The sequence below is a fragment of the Diabrotica undecimpunctata genome, chromosome 7, assembly GCF_040954645.1.
Source record: "Diabrotica undecimpunctata isolate CICGRU chromosome 7, icDiaUnde3, whole genome shotgun sequence".
NCBI lineage: Eukaryota > Metazoa > Arthropoda > Insecta > Coleoptera > Chrysomelidae > Diabrotica > Diabrotica undecimpunctata.
In genome coordinates this window covers 134,301,026-134,318,672 of record NC_092809.1, presented here as the reverse complement: position 1 = coordinate 134,318,672, position 17,647 = coordinate 134,301,026, and the positions used below count along the sequence as shown (strand labels likewise).

The window sequence follows — 17,647 nt, the reverse complement described above, 5'->3', positions numbered from 1 at the left end:
AAAAAAAATAAGTTCAAAAATAAGTAGGTGAAAAACAAAATAAAGAGTGAGAACAATATAATCAAACAAATCACTACGTATATAAGAAATAAAAAAAATACACAAAAAAATGAACAATCTAATGTACTCCATAAACCAGTGCGGTATCAACCAGATGATTAATTGAGCATGAGAAAATATCACAATGGTTGCATATTTTGTTATAATTATTGCACATAATATAAATTCATTCAGATCATCCGCAAAACACAATTTTCTGTTATTGATATCTAAAAATAAATCATTGATATATAATAGGAACAACAATGGACCTAAATTTGATCCCTGTGGAACACCGGATGTAGTACAGATTAATTCTGATATGAAACCATTATAGGATACAAATTGGTTCCTACCTATTAAGTAACTTTCCAGTAATTTTAAAATGTTTCCAGCAAATCCCAAATTTGATAATTTAAAAAGAAGGTATTTGTGATCAACCTTATCAAACGCTTTAGAAAAATCAGTATATATCACATCTACTTGACCTTGTACATCCAAAACATCTGAAATATATTGAGGTATTACAGCTAAGTTTGATACAGTGCACAAATGGCTGCAACGAGAAGCAAAAGTAAAGAAAACAAAAAAACAAGAACAACATTTAGAATAAGAAGAACATTTAGAACAAGAAGACATTTTAGAAACAATAATTATGGAGAGAGAGAGTCAGGAATTAACAGGATTAGAGAAAATATTACAACTGATGCAAATACAATCACAAAAAATGGATAGAAATCAACAAGAAACCTCAAAGAAAATAGAGAAATCACAACAACAAATGAAACAAACAATGGAAGAAACAAAACAAACAATAAATAAAAATCAACAGGAAACAAAACAAGCCATAGAAAAGAACAACAAAAAAATGGAGGAACGCATAGAAAAATATGAAAAGGAAATAAAACGATGTTTGACAATGATGAAGAACGAGATGGGACAGCAAGAAATTAGAATTAAAGATCAAATAAAAGAACAAGAAACAAAAATTCAAAATAAAATGAAGGAGATAAAGAACGATCATAAAAAGGAGCTAGAGAAATTGGAAATCAAATTTGAAAATGCGTTACAAGAAGACAAGCGAGAAATAGAAGAAAAAGTTAAGCAGAACGAAAGACAAATTGCGGAAATCAAGACGCAACAAAATTTTGGAGAAAGAAGGGAAATACTTATCCATAGTACAGATGATGTGAAAATAAGGTTTGGCGGGGACGTAAAAAAATTACACCCAGTAATTTTCATAAATAATTTAAAGAAGAAAGTGCGGTATATCGGTAACTTCGAAACAGCCAAAGAAACGATAAGGAACCATCTTAAAGATGAGGCGAGTTTATGGTTTGACAGTAAAGAAGAGGAATTTACCAATTGGGAAAACTTTGAGAAAAGATTTTTGAACTATTTCTGGGGCAAAATACAGCAATTGGAGATCAACAAAGAATTGCAGAACGGAAAATATAATGAAAAGTTGGGAGTATCAGAAAAAGTCTATGCTTTACAGATCTACAACAACGCCAAACATTTAGAGTACAATTATTCATCGGAACAATTGGTAGAATTGATTGCCAGACAGTTTGAGGAAACATTAGAAGACCACATTACTTTGCAAAATTACAAAGACATTGATAGTCTCTGTCAATTCTTACAAATAAGAGAATCAAGTTTCTGGAATATTTTTGCCTCTGGTGTAGTAATAACCTTTTTTTAAGGCTAACGTATTTTTTATTTGCCATCAATGTTTATTTTGAAAGAAAAAAAACGGGTTTTTATTGTTTTTATTGAAAAAGCAGAAAACAAACCAAATTGTTGATAAAACAGGCGTACGAAAAAAATGCAGAACGTGGTAATATGTCAGTGAAATTTCAATGACTAATATAGTGTATTGCCTCCACTTGCTCTGATGACCTCTTGGAGGCGACGGGCATACTCTCAATTTTTCTCTGGATTACATATTGTGGTATGTTATTCCACTCTCTCACTAACAGATCCTTAAGCTCCTGTCCGTTGTTAGGAGATGTTAGGGGTTGAATACGTTTTTCCAAATCGTCCCAGATATGTTTGAAAGGATTTAGGTCCGGAGACCTAGCTGGTCAGGGTAACTTCGTAATTTCAACCTCGTCCAAGTATTGCATACTGATCGTGGCAACGTGCGTTCGAGCGTTGTTCTGCATAAAAACCGTGTGTTTTCTCCAAGCCTTGTCATGTATGTATAACTTGTTCTTCCAGAATCTCCGTAATGTCCCTTCGTGCAGTTAAGTACCCATTTTCGATGAAGGGTAATTTTGTGAGGAAGTCGGAAGGTACACCTACCCAAGCCATGACCGAGCCTCCACCAAATGGCATTCTTGGAGTAATGCAAGCTTGTGAAAATCATTCACCGGTTCTTCTCCAAACTCTTACACGTCCATCGGATCCAGTTAAGCCGAAACGGGATTCATCTGAGAATAACTTTTTGCTCCAATCTTTAATTTCCCAATGCGAGTATTGTCGAGCAAAAGCTTATCGTGTAACTCGATGCGCCATGCGAAGTGGCGGTCCTGTAGCCGTTACTCGAGATGATAGTCCAAAAGAACGAAGTCTTCTCCTGACTGTTGCAGCGCTAACATTGCGATTTCGTACTTCCTGTATACGATTTCGATGCATAATCGCAGTTGAGGTCCGGTTTCCCAAAGCCTGAAACACAAGAAAACGGTCATCTCGTACCGTGGTCATTCTTCTTCGTCCAGAGCCAGGTCGTCTGGATAGCAAACCCTTCTCCTGAAAGCGTTGAAGCACTCGTTGAACCGAAGAAAGGCTTACGCCAACAGTTCTTGCGACTTGCCGTTGAGTGTGACCGTCTTTCACAAGCGCAACAATTTGTGTCGTTTCAACGACAGTCAAAGGTATTTTGGCAAAAAATAAACAATAATAAACACTAATAATGACACAAATAAACTCTAATGGTGGCAATAATAAACGTTTGTTCGTTGCGTTTGAACAGAAAGTCGAAGCACAAACGAGATATTTAAAACAAGCGGCAATTACAGGTACCGTTCAATTTGGGAAGTGTGCGCTTACCCGCGAAATCGGCACTATTGAAATTCGTTGTTGCAAGGAAACCGCTAAGCCGACAACAATTCCCAGAAACAGGCATTTGTTTGTATTTGTGTTATTATTATTTACGATAAAGCTCGTTAAAAATGAAATATCGGTGATTTTCAAGGGGACCCGGATTTTATGATCGCGAGTGTATATATATATATATATATATATATATATATATATATATATATATATATATATATATACATATATATATTTATATATATATATATATATATTTATATGTATATGTATATATATTATTAGGTTAGAATCGACGTGTGAGGTTGTCCGATATTGATTACTGGATTACCACAAGGTCGAGATAATCAGCAGCCAAAAAGAAAATGTATTTGGTGACTTTTCTAGTAACATTATCTGGTGTGGATATGTCTTTTTAGTTTACTCCTCCTGGTTAAAAAACAAACCGTAATAAAGGAAAACCCAAAAAGATGTATTTTTCATCACTAAGATTTGTGTCTCGCAGAAAGAATTTATGAATTTGGTATTGAACAATAATTATTTAATCATTGCGGAAAACAATTTTTCGTAGTGAAAAAAACAAGAAATAAATATTTTTCTGTAGAATTCGTAAATCTTTAACTTGTTTTCTCCGATAATAGTTTATGGATATTACTCTGATTCGAACTCATTAACATAAGGGCTGGTATGTATAACCACAAATTGGTACAACCGAAATGATATGTGTAATTTATTTTGTTACTACTGTTTGTGGTTAGATATCTCACCTACAAGTAATATGTCGCAATATTTGAGTATTTATAATGTTCTTTAAAATAACATCTTGATAAACATCATAAAATAACATCTCGATTGTGGCGAATTATAGTCCAGAGAAATAACATATTCCCGTGACTTTGACCCGGCCGGGTATCTCACTTTTTTTTTCAATTTTTTTATAGTCTAACACGCTATCTAAAAGACTTATTATTATTCAGCAGCGTGGTGCTATTTTTGAAGGTGTGAAATTACATAAACAAGGGATCATTGCATAAAACAGGTAGATCCCTTATTTATGAAATTTCATACCTCGGTAGAATAGCACCCTGCTGAGCTAAATATTCATGACTCTCTCAGATAGCTTGTCAGATTATACCTCGATAACTCAACCCTCTATCTTTCCTAGAGTGGGTCAGGTAGATTTTTTAAATTATCGACAAATCAAGGCTAAAAATGTAAAAAGTAATGAATTGTTAACGAAATGTGCTGTGGTTGTTAAAAAATATCGTATCTTGTCAACTCGAAGGTTCCCTAGTAGCTCAATGCAGCTAAATATAGAGAATCACGATTCGAGCAATCTAGATAGAATTTCTCTATACTCTTCCGAGAGTCAGCAAACAGAAGAAGAAGAATATGTATATTTGTACTTCTGAGTTTAGAATTTTGAAACTGTATTTTTATGATGTATCATGTCTTTATGCATGTATTTTTATGATATTAATAATAATTTATTCTTTTATTCAACTTAACTTTTTATTGTAGAAACTAAAACTGGAACTACTAACTAAGCTGCCTGAACTTAACGATGGTACAAAGCGCGTTATATACAACATATTTTTCCCATTTCCCGACGTTATTCCTAAAATCACTGGACTCACGTATAACGGTAATACCTACTGTGTGGGTCAAGATGAACCATGTAAGTCTTTTAAAACTACATGATATTGGGTTCAGTTGCATTCTTCTCTCATTTATTTAAATACCTTTATTTATATCTTCTCTTTACGGGATCTTAGTTGGCTCTACTTTTTAAATCGATGTTAACGCATTGACGGGCACGGTATATTAGTGAATAAGTACGTTGTGTGACAGCGACGTCTATAGACATTCGAGTTATCGTGCATAATACGACAGTCCAATTTTACAACGTGCCGAGACGTCCTAAAATAAACTCGTTTTGTGTATCCAAAATGTTTGAGATGTCGTGAAGTTTTGTGTCGTTCTGATTAGACCTAAAGAGGTTAAAATACGTATACGCGGCTTGCCGTTGCCCTACATCGAAATAAAAATCTAATACCGTCATTATGTTAACTTATGTAGTTTAAAAAAAATTTAAATTAAAAACTATAAGATAATAAAGATGTGCTTCCCTAAAAGATCACCTAAAATGTCTTAAAATAGACGATTCTCTCTTTGCGAACCGGTTAATGTGAACATAAATAGGTTTCACATAATGACGGTATTAGATTTTGTTTTAATACAGGGCAGCGACAACCGCTGATACGTATTTCAACCTCCTTAGGTCTCGTCAGAACGGTATAGCCACTGCTCTGAACCAAAACAAAAAGACAGAGACAAAGAGCTCTCCCGTCCTAGACAATAATTATTAAAATAACTATATACTGACGTAACTACTGTGTTTCCTAAAATTTGCGAAACAAACAGCTGGATAAATTTTAAACAGCGAAACAAACAGCTGGATATTTTAATAACTATTGTCTAAGACAGAAGAAATTTTTGTTTTGGTTCAGAGCAGTGGCTATACCGTTCTGACGAGACCTAAGGAGGTCGAAATACGTATCAGCGGTTGTCGCTGCCCTGTATCAAAACAAAAATCTAATACCGTCATTACGTTTTATTACTTACTTCGTTTGGAGTACCAGAAACTGAATTCACTACGAATTTTGACCAGGATGAACGGCATGTGGAATGCGATTTTATATTCCCTTGCCGAGTAATTTATCCAGCTGTTTGTTTCGCAAATTTTAGGAAACACAGTGGTAAAAATTTGAATTCGGTTTCGCTAGGTAGAAATCGTTTGATTTCTCTTTTTATAAATAGGTTTATTTTTTGTTTAAACTGGTAGATGTAAACAAAAAATCGTCTTAAATTTTCTAGTCAATCGATTATTTAGAATTGTAACGATGAGTCCAAGCCATCACCGTTAAACCAGCGTGCGCGCGAACCAACCCATGAAGTAGGAATGTATCGACAGTAGAAAGGGCAAAACTAATTACCAAGCTCCGCTATAAAAACCGCAACATTTCCTCATAGAGAGAGAATCGACAGGTGTTGACTGAAGGTTCTCTTCTTCCCTACCCCGGCTTGTGGACGTGTTGAGTTCACAAGTTGTTCCGTCCCATACCGCCGTTATCCGAAGAGCGTGTTGAGCTCTTCACTACCCGTACTCTGAATCAGTCGTGTTGAGACTGTCGAGAAGTGTCCTATTAACCCGAATCACTTAAGGGACGTGTTGAGTTCCTTTCCTTTCTTTGTACCTATCGTCCGCTGTTATTGAATCGATACAACGTTCCCATAAAATTTCAAATACGCACTCGCTTGCCGATAAGACTAATTTCATATGACAAGGTCAAACTTAATTTGAATAAATAGGCCAGGTACTGAGAAGACTAAACCAAATTGTAAATATGTACATAAGATTTTTGTCAATTTAATTTAAGGAAGACAATAAAGTTTTATTTTTATTTTGAACTCTGTCTCTGACTGTCTAAAAGCTACCCGGATAGTGACTCCCACGAGAGGACATCACAAATGGCGCCCGAGCAAAAAAATACGTTTTAAACAATAATACCGACCGAATGCCGAATTTTATTTTCATGAGACAGTACTACATTTCAAATTTTAATCAAATACAGGGTGATTCACACTTCAAAAATGACAAACGCTCCGGAAACGTCGAAGGTTAGTTGGGTGTACCTATTAAAGAAAGACGAACTTATAGCCGAATTAACAAACAGAGAACAGCCGACGGAAGGGAATTTCAGCGAGCTAAGAGCGAGATTAGTTGCGATCATCAAGGCACCAACTCAAAAAGGCCAAAACCCAGAGGAAATAGAAGAAAACCAGATGGAAGACAGACAAAGAAAGATGGAAATAGTACGCAAATGGGGGTTACACTTTGACGGTTCAAGAGACCCAATAGAATTCATAGAACGGTTGAAAGAACTCCAGACAGCTTACGGCCTACAAGACACCCACGTTTTACAAGCTCTACCAGAAACATTAAACGGGGAAGCATTACTATGGTACAGAAACAATAATAAATATTGGAACGAATTAAAAGACTTCGAACAAGATTTCCGCAATTTCTTCGTTTCCTCCGTTCTCACGCAATCTCTGGAAGCTCAAATCCGGAACCGACTCCAACGAAACAACGAAGGTGTAAAAGACTACATCATTGATATTCAAACAATGATCAGAAGACATGGTGAATTCAATCACCAAGAAGAACTAAACAGGATATACACCAATATGAACCCGAAATACAAGTTGTATATAAAGAGGCAAGACGTATCGTCAACACAGGACATCATCAGACTAGCGGAAAAATATGATATGGTCCAAAAAGAAATATATAACAGAAACAATACAAGGTGTGACTGGACACAGGCAAATAGTCGTAATAACAAAATACAGAATTTCGACAGACAGACTTGTTGTTGGAGATGCGGCCGCAGAGGCCACAATAGAAGAAACTGCAGAGCTATCGCTGTACTCTTCTGCAGCCATTGCGGAACCCGAGGAACAACTTCCAATAAATGCCAATGTAGAAGCCGACCGGAAAACTCCAACAGGACTGGACAAGAAGGAGGCAACCCAGTCAGCATTTAGAGTCCTCCCTAACAACCTCCAGCTACGCACACTATACAGATCAACGACCCCACACAACGATAACGTTCAGCAACGGTAAAAAGTTAAGAGCACTAATAGACACAGGAGCCCAAAATTCGTTTATAGGACAAAAAGGTAAAAAAATATTGGAACAATGTGGAACAAAAAGCGACAGAAAAGCTTTAAAGATCACGCTGGCAGATGGAAAAACCAGCAACATAGAAATCTGTTTTACAGCAAAATGTTCCATAGACAACGTTTGGAGAAAAGCCAAGCTACATTTTTTACCAAACCTAGCTTCAGAAGTAGTACTGGGAATGCATGAAATAACAAGATGGGGCCTTGATTTATCAAACATCTTAAATAGAAATCGCGTAAGAAGGAGAGAACAATACCCAACCAGGACAGAACACGGATCCAGATCGTACAATGCAGACAATAACCGAATACCGACCAATTCCAGGGTCAACGAAACACCAACCGCAAGATATCCGCTCCAACAGAGAAGCAAAATATATAACAAAACGACCTACCGACTACCGACCGATACCGCGGTCGAAAACCAGACCGAAAATATACCGACTACCGACCGATACCGCGGTCGACAACCAGACCGAAGATATACCGAACTACCGACCGATACCGCGGCCGACGACCAGACCGAAGATATTCCGTCATACATACCGGAATTCACGAACAGTCCGAAACGAGAGCAGCTCGACATCAGTACTACACTAAACAATACCGAAAAAAAAACAATTACAGGAATTGTTACTAACAGAATTGGAGAAATTTAAACAAATTAAAGGAACAACACATCTAACCGAACATACAATAAAACTCAAACATAATACACCGATCAAACAAAGATACAGGCCCCGAAACCCGGCAATGCAGAAGATCATAAACGATGAGATAGATAAGATGCTAGAAGAGAACGTGATAGAAAAATCTAATAGCCCGCACAGTTCCCCCATCGTCCTAGTAAAAAAGAAGGAACGGATACAGATTTTGCATCGATTTTAGGAAAATCAACGACATCTCAGAAAAAGATGCCTACCCATTACCGTACATCAATCATATCCTAGAAAAGTTAAAATCTGCAAAATATTTTACCACGTTAGATCTAAAAAATGGATATTGGCAAGTACCACTTTCCGAAGCAAGCAAACCCTTGACCGCTTTCATAGCACCAGGAAAAGGACTATTCCAGTTCAAAGTACTTCCATTCGGATTACACGCCGCCTCCGCTACTTTTCAACGATTACTAGATACAATAATCGGCCCAGAAATGGAACCACATGCATTCGCCTATTTAGACGACATAATAGTACTGGGGAAAACGTTCGAGGAACATATGGAAAACTTAAAAGAAGTACTTCACAGACTACAGCAGGCCAAACTACGAATTAATATAGACAAATGTAAATTCTGCAAAGAAGAGATAAATTATTTAGGCCATGTAGTAAACAAAACGGGAATAAAAGTGGACGACAACAAGACAAAAGCTATAGTCGAATATCCCGCGCCAAAAACCGTTAAACAACTACGCCGATTTTTGGGCATCATCTCATGGTATAGGAGATTTATAAAAGATTTTTCACGAACTACAGCCCCTTTAACAAAGCTACTAAAGAAAAAACAACATTGGACTTGGGACAGAGACCAAGAGGAAGCATTTAACAAAATAAAATTACTACTGACACAAGCTCCAATACTGATCTGCCCGGACTTCCAGAAAAGATTTTTTTTACAATCGGACGCTTCGAACCACGGTTTAGGAGTAGCTTTAGTACAAACAAACGACGAAGGACAGGAACAAGTCATCGCTTACGCAAGTCGAACCCTAACAAATGCCGAAAAAAATTACAGCGTGACAGAAAAAGAACTACTAGCGATCATCTTCGGTGTAGAAAAGATGAAACCATACATCGAAGGATACCCATTTTTAATTATCACAGATCATCAAAGTCTACGATACTTACAAACAATGGAAAACCCTACAGGTAGAATAGCTAGATGGGCAATGCTGCTGCAACAATTTGACTTCGATGTCATTTACAGAAAGGGCTCCCAGAACGTCCTGGCCGACGCGCTCTCTAGAGAACCAGTAGATCTGGTTTGCATAATAAACGTAGAAGATGTAGAACCCGACGAATGGTACAATAAAGCTTTAAATAAAATCCAGACAAATCCGCAACTATTTCCAGACTACTCTATCAAAGATGGACTTCTCTATCGACACTTCTGGGACAAATACGATTTAAAAGAGACAGAGGTATCCAACCCCTGGAAACTATGCATCCCAAACCACAAGAGACAACAACTCCTGGCAGAAAACCACGAGCAACCGACCGCAGGACATCTAGGAATAGCCAAAACAATAACAATGAGGATATCACAGAATAATTATACATTATAATATCATTTATATTATTACTTACGTTACTCCTGCTCGAGATAGGATTAATTCACTTCTTTTCTGATAACCCTTTGGATCTGATATTTTTAAAACAATAAATTTATTTCTTTTAATTAATGTGACACTCTACGATTCTCACTCATACAGTTTGAAAATATCTGAAATTGGCTGCTAGTGGCACAACTCAAAAGTGCCGGTATTGCATACAAACTTGATATCGACACAGTTCGACTTCCACTGCACAACTAAAAAGGTCAGTTCTGCAAGAAACAATTTATCTCAACCGACAACATGTCACAGCTACACTAGTGACGTCTAGAGGACATTTTCGCTATTATTATTGTGCCAGTTTTGCAGGACATAAATAAGGCTTTTTCAAGCCCTCTGGTGATGGTCGCTCAATTTTGTTAATTTTTAAATGTTAGCCACTATTGCATACAGCCGACAATATATCAATTGTTATTGGTGCGATTGGAGAGTGTGATGCGTTAAATAAAAGGGAATAGGATGAGGATTATATTAGGAGAAAAAAACAAACAAGGTGAGTACCAAAAGAGTATTACACCTAATATTCGTTATTAATGAACGTATGATGACGTACAAGATATCACATGAATGTATTAATTTATATATATATATATATATATATATATATATATATATATATATATATATTTATATATATAGAGGTAGATTTTTAATATACAGGTAGATTTTTGATATAAAATACCCATCTTGTAACGTACATGGAGTAGGGATGACGTCACCGGTGTGGGTGTAGTGACAAAACGTAGTGTAGTCAATTTTTTTAAATAGAAATTGGTATAATGCGACACCCCATTTGAAGGAGAATTTAATTCTCTATTTAACGTCATTACATTTTTAACTAAAATATGTTTAAGGGTACAAAAACAATTTTTTTTAATTTAAATTCAACTAAATTACAACTAATGATTTAATTCATAATGTACTTTAAAGTAACCAAATTATGCATAACAAATATTTTAAATTAAATGTTCGAAATGCCACCTTTCTGAAGTAAATACTTAAAAAAGCAAAAATAAGTCAACATAATAATGAACACAAAAAGTTATCTCATAAACACTGAAACTTTTTGTCAAATGTTAATTCAAGCAAGTGATAGTGGCATAGTAACTGTAATATTTATTGACGTAAATGTTTTGATTTTGTGAATTGTCATCAGTTGTCAATTTTGTAAGTTTTACTTTTGAATACTAAATTATGGCTCACCTAAATGAAACATAGAAACACAACGCATGGAAATATTAATTCTTAGCGGTTGCGGAGATAAAAAAGAACACAGAACAAACTATGCAATTTATTCAACGCAAAATATCCAGACAGACCCATCAGCCAATCAACAGTAAGTAAAATAGTCTGAAAATTTGGAGAAACTGGGCACGTTAAACATATTCCAAACACTGGGCATCCTAAAATTGAAGACAATATAAAACTTGATATTTTATTAAATGTACATGACAATACTCACAGTAGTTCAACACAAATGGGTAAATATGCTGGAGTTTCCCAACGATCGGTATTACGTATTTTAAAAAAAGAAAAATACCATCCCTACAAAATTCAACTACATCAGGAATTAAACGACGACGATCCCGATCGCCGGCTTCAATTTTCTGAAATTATGCAGGATTTATGTATCCGCAATCTACATTTCATCAATCAAGTTTTTCTTTCTGATGAATCCACATTTTTTATACATGGTACCGTGAATCGTCAAAATTGCAGATATTGGAGTCAAGAAGACCCACATTGGATGACTGAGTCACGCGACGCAATATCCTCAGAAAGTAAATGTCTGGACAGGAATCATTAATGACAGAATCATTGGCCCTTTTTCATTGAAGAAAATCTAACAGGAGAACGTTATTTAACTTTTTTGAGAAATCAACTTATACCTGTCCTTGCTAACATGTATCCAAATGCCAATAATCCAAATTTTCCTAGTGAAAATATCTGGTTTCAACAAGATGGAGTCTCTTCGCATTACGCACGTCAAGTACGTCAATATTTAAATCATTGCTTTCCCAGGAGGTGGATCGGAAGACGAGGTTTTATAGAGTGGCCAGCAAGGTCGCCAGATCTAACACCTCTAGACTTTTTCCTGTCGGGTGACATAAAATTAAAAGTTTATGTCAATAGACCCCAAAACTTACTGGACTTGAAAGATAGAATTAAGCATGAAATGAGTCTAATTACTCCAGAAGTCATCCGCAATGTACTTGATGAATGTGTCGGTAGATTCGCATATTGTCAAGAAACCGATGAATGGCATTTTCAACATTTAATTTAGTTAGTTTAAAGTATATTAATAATTAAATCATTAGTTGTAATTCAGTGGAATTTAAATTAAAAAAAAAATTGTTTTTGTACCCTTAAAAAAATATTTTAGTTAAAAATGTAATGTCATTAAATAGAGAATTAAATTCTCGTTTAAATGACGTGTCGCATTATACCGATTTCTATTTAAAAAAAAAAATACGATTACGTCACTACACCAACACCGGTGACATCACAAAAATCGACCTGTTTCAGGATTTCTCTCAAACCTCGACAGTTCTCGAAATAATGATAATATTCCATAATTTAGCCGTTCACTGTATGTTATAGCTTTATGTTTCTTGAACCGTACTATATTTAATATAAAATTAGTATTTCTTGGGTTTAGGTTTAATAAGTAATATTTTTGGAACTAAATTGTATTTCGGCAGGAAACCCTTGCCTTTGTCAATATTCTAAAATGTACAAGATTAGAAACAAAAAGATATTGTAACATATAAAACTTACCAAAACGTAAAACGGGACACTGGCATTAATGAATTGACTAGCAAAAATTTATATATATATATATATATATATATATATATATATATATATATATATATATATATATATATATATATTGTTGTGATCTGCTTTATGATGTTTTATTATTAATTAACACTAATTTAATTAATCCAATTATTTAATTAATTAATTCACTAATTTATGCAGAGTCATACAAATCAATTACTATTAAAAATTCTCAGGGTGTCTTTTTAATTTTACTTTAATCAATTTACTTTATATATCTCTTCTAGTGGGTTCAGTATCTCCTAGTTGCTCATAATCGGGATAGAACAGGAAACGGAACTAACATTAAAACAACATAAATATGCACACAAATTATTATTTATTTTCATTAAGCAATACGATGAATATTAATAAATAACTTTTGTGGGCAATTATCTTTCCCAACAAACTCCTATACTCTAAATTTAAATTTTAATTACAAACTATCTATTGATCTGTTTTATAATAATATCTACTAAAAAAAAATGACCATATAAAAATATAATTTATTCACAAAAAAAAATAACTCTTTGAAACTTGGAATGTTAGTTCGTATGCTTATATTTGATTTTATCTTTAGAATATCTTAAAATTTTCTTTTATTCAAACTATTTGACTGACCTTTATTTTTTTTACACCAATGATGTCTCCCCTCGATCAAACCACAGTTCCTTCCTTGATTGATTATGTCCGGCTACCATCAAATCTTTCCCGTTCTCAGCATCTATCCAAACCGCATACCAGCAAACTACTCCTCCGAAAACACAAGCCCAAGCCTCTTTTGACCGGTACTCTTTATTCACAAATTCTCCTTTCTTTCTCAATTATATCTCGTGGACTATGCAGACTCAAAAGAGGTATTAATCTTCTCGATTTTGATCTGCTCTCAGCTTCCACCTTTTTCACTAACAAACGAAAACACTGGTACTCAGATTGACTACACGAAAACACGTCTTCTCTTCTGGTCTGCCGGTCACATAATCATTCTTTCAATCTCTCCCAGACAACCTTCTCAACTCTCTCATTCCCACCATTCCTTTTTAACCAATCATAAGCATTTATCTTTCCCACTTATTTTCGATTTAGAAAATTTCCAACATGATATTTAAAACAAATAAACTACTTTCACTCAAATTACTTGTCAGAAACCATTAACAATTTTGCCTTTTTCAACAGAAATAAGTTTCCAAATTCTTGTTATCTCATATCTAAATCTAATTCTTATTTACTTTCGAAAAATGCTTACCGCAAAATACAATTACGAGTTTATTCCTAAATCTATAATTATACGGGTTCCATTGTCCTTTCACTATTCACTCAGTCTTTCACGGAAAAACTCGTTAGGGTCCCGTCACGGAACAATGTTTTCTCTTATTCTAACTATTACAAATAAGTACAGGGTTGTATTTTAACTTATATGCCCGCGGTATATTAAAATACTAAAAAAACTCTTTATTCTATTTCGGATCGATAAACTGATCCATAACAATATATATATATATATATATATATATATATATATATATATATATATATATATATATATATATTGTACCTCATGATTTACTGTCATTATTATATATTTATTTTTATATGGACGTATCGTTGGTGTTTTCGAAAAAGGTAAAGTGGAGATATGTTATGACTATGACTTTAAGAGTTTTTTATGGTGTTATATTTATTATTATTTAAATCAGATTCAAATATATTTTATTTAGGTTCTGTGTATCTTTTTTTGTCATTGATTGCGTTGGTATTTCTTTTTATTTCCATTGATTCGTATATCTCCCTCTTCTTTTTGTTTTGTTCGATTTTTAACATTTTAATGTTTTCGAAGTCAAACTGGTGCTTCTTTTCATTTTCATGTTTTGTGAGCGTAGTTATGTTGTTCTTGTAATATTTGTAGCGAATTCTGGATTAAAGCAGTTGAGTAGATTGATTCTGTAGAGTTAACATTAAACTCAACATACTTTTTATATAAGGACGAAATTTATCAACAAATGGATGGATGTGCAATGGGTGCAAGTATTTATAGTGTCATTGCTCAACTGGTTCATTGTCATTGCTCTACCGCTATATCGATGACTGTATTAGTGCTATCCCAACAAATAAAATGAACGAAATTTTAGATAATTCTAACAGTTAGCATCCAAAACCAATTAAGTTTGCTATAGAAATTGAACAAAATAATAAAATAAATTTTCTGGTTATCACCTTACATCGCATTATTAACACAGTTAAAACCATGTGGTTGACAAAAGAAACATGGTCTTCGCAGTATCTCAACTATAATCGCATCATCTATTCTCCCATAAGAAGTCTGTAATTATAAGTCTTGCTGATAAATCTAGAAAACTAACAGATCCAGAATACAGACCAACTGCAATAAAAAAAAGCAAAAAATGCCCTTCTAAATAATGCATATCCCGAACATCTAATCAAAGCTATTTTCAAATCAAGACTTAATAAATTTCACAATGTAAATAACAAAAAACCCAACAGTATCAAAACTACGTATACAACTCTTCCATATATAAAAGGTTTATCCGAAAAACTAACAAATCTTTTAGCCAAACATAACAGTGGATCACAAAGGCTACAACCTTTTAAATAAATATTTCACTAAACTAAAAACACAAACTCAAAAAATCAGGAGTCCTCCTTTCATAATACAGGAGTCATCGAACATTGTTTATTCTATACCGTGTAATAATTGTAACAAAATATATATAGGAGAATCATCTCGTAATTTTCACAGTAGGGTGATCTCACATCGTAGCGATATAAAAACCAAAAAAATAAATGCATGTGCAAAAAAATATCAGACATAGATAAACTGAGCAACATTTATTGTTACTTACTGGAAAAACATCCAAAATAAAATTAATATCTACCTGCACCCCTACCCACACAAATTACAGTTATATGGATAACATGTTGCATACCATTAAGACAGGTTTAAAAATTAAAATCACATAAGATGGGCCTCTAGTATTTCTTAAAAAGAAATATGATATTAAGTACACCTAATTACTTTTTAATCATAGGATTTTTTCTTTTTGTTCTCTATGTGCCAGAGTTAAAACACACCAGTAAAAGATGACAACAAAATTTTTACTACTTGTACCTAAATTTTAAAGAATTTTAAATGTATTTTGTCCACTATTTTATATTTTATGTGTGTGTTATTAATGTTGAGTGTCTATGCTTTTGTAAATAATCTCAACAACTAGTAAGTTGCACTGAAGATTTGTGATATTTTATAAATATTTACACTTTTTTTCTTATTACAGTGTCTTGAAAAAGGAATAAAACCATTCCGAAAACTAGACAAAAAGTCATAAGAGTGTTTCAATAACATCCCGGCTAATTTTCTGACTGCAACCCTAATAAACTGTGTTGTTTGCTTATATTGACAGTCACTAATATCCAGTAATTCTTATATATATATATATATATATATATATATATATATATATATATATATATATATATATATATATATATATATATATATATATATATATATATATATATATATATATATATATATATCGCACCCTCAGTGCAAGACTGCAGTAAGTCAGAATAAGTAAATTTCGAGATAAAGACGGTTTTGTTTATTTTCGTGCTAATATCGGTGAAATACGACACAAGTTTTAAGAAAAATTAACATTTAATTATGATTTTGCATGCTTTTCATACTATATTATATTAACCAAAAATAGAAATTTAAATAAAATAGTACTAATGCTAAAAAAATTAGGAATTTCAAAGTTACAACACTTTTGCACGGAGAAAATTGTTAATCACTATACATTTAGTATTAGAATTTTAAAGTTACAACACTTTTGCACAGAGAAAATTCTAAAAAGTGTAGACACATTTTCTGTTAGTTGTTGTCCTCTTCTCGTATATCATCTTGGGCCAAAATATTTTCATAAAAACTATGGTGGGCTTCTGGAATCATACCCGAATGGCATAAGTATACCAAATCTTTCTTTTTGGCAATTTAGTAATTCCCGGGGTTTGGTATGTACGTTTAATAAATTCAAATAAATCATCGAGTTAGTAAAGAAAAAATAATCCCCATAAACAACAATCGGGGTTTAGCATGGTATTAAACTTTACATTTAATAGATTCCAAGAAATCACATAGCTACCTAGAATAAATAGGTACCTAATAAAACGGCTTATCGCTAGCGGCAATTTAATCTTTCCATCTCTGCACATGTTTCTGATAGCCACAATTCCTTCGCTTTGTAATGACAATGTCATAACAAGCTAGAAAAATTATCTGTAAAACTTTCGATATTTTTATTTAAATTCACAACAAAAGGACTATAATAAAAATATGCAAATTAGGCTACTTTGATTACAGTGATTAACAAAAGGATTGAAATTTACTACCTCAGTAAGAGTTGGAATTACGGGGGGGCAATATGATAAGACAATCGCCCCTGAAGGTTACATGAAGATTTAATACAATTTAGGATTTAGTTTTTATAAAACAAGTTTTCTGAAACTAGATATTTTTAACCTGTCAGTATTGTTAATACACAAGTTTTAAGAGAACTGTTTTTTCTTTCATAAGAAAAAATACTTTTTGGCTGTAAATAATTACTCTTAATTTATGTGTTTTTT

General features: G+C 33.6%; 1 protein-coding gene across 2 annotated transcripts in view; it reads left to right on the top strand.

Annotated features, from left to right (window-relative positions):
- Positions 1-17,647, top strand: part of LOC140446983 (serine protease gd-like) — a 136,438-nt gene that overhangs the window by 57,495 nt on the left and 61,296 nt on the right. For both annotated transcript variants that reach the window (XM_072539577.1, XM_072539578.1), the window contains exon 3: positions 4,621-4,777. In XM_072539577.1, coding sequence (XP_072395678.1) covers positions 4,621-4,777 — 157 coding nt within the window. The remainder of the gene's footprint in view (positions 1-4,620; positions 4,778-17,647) is intronic.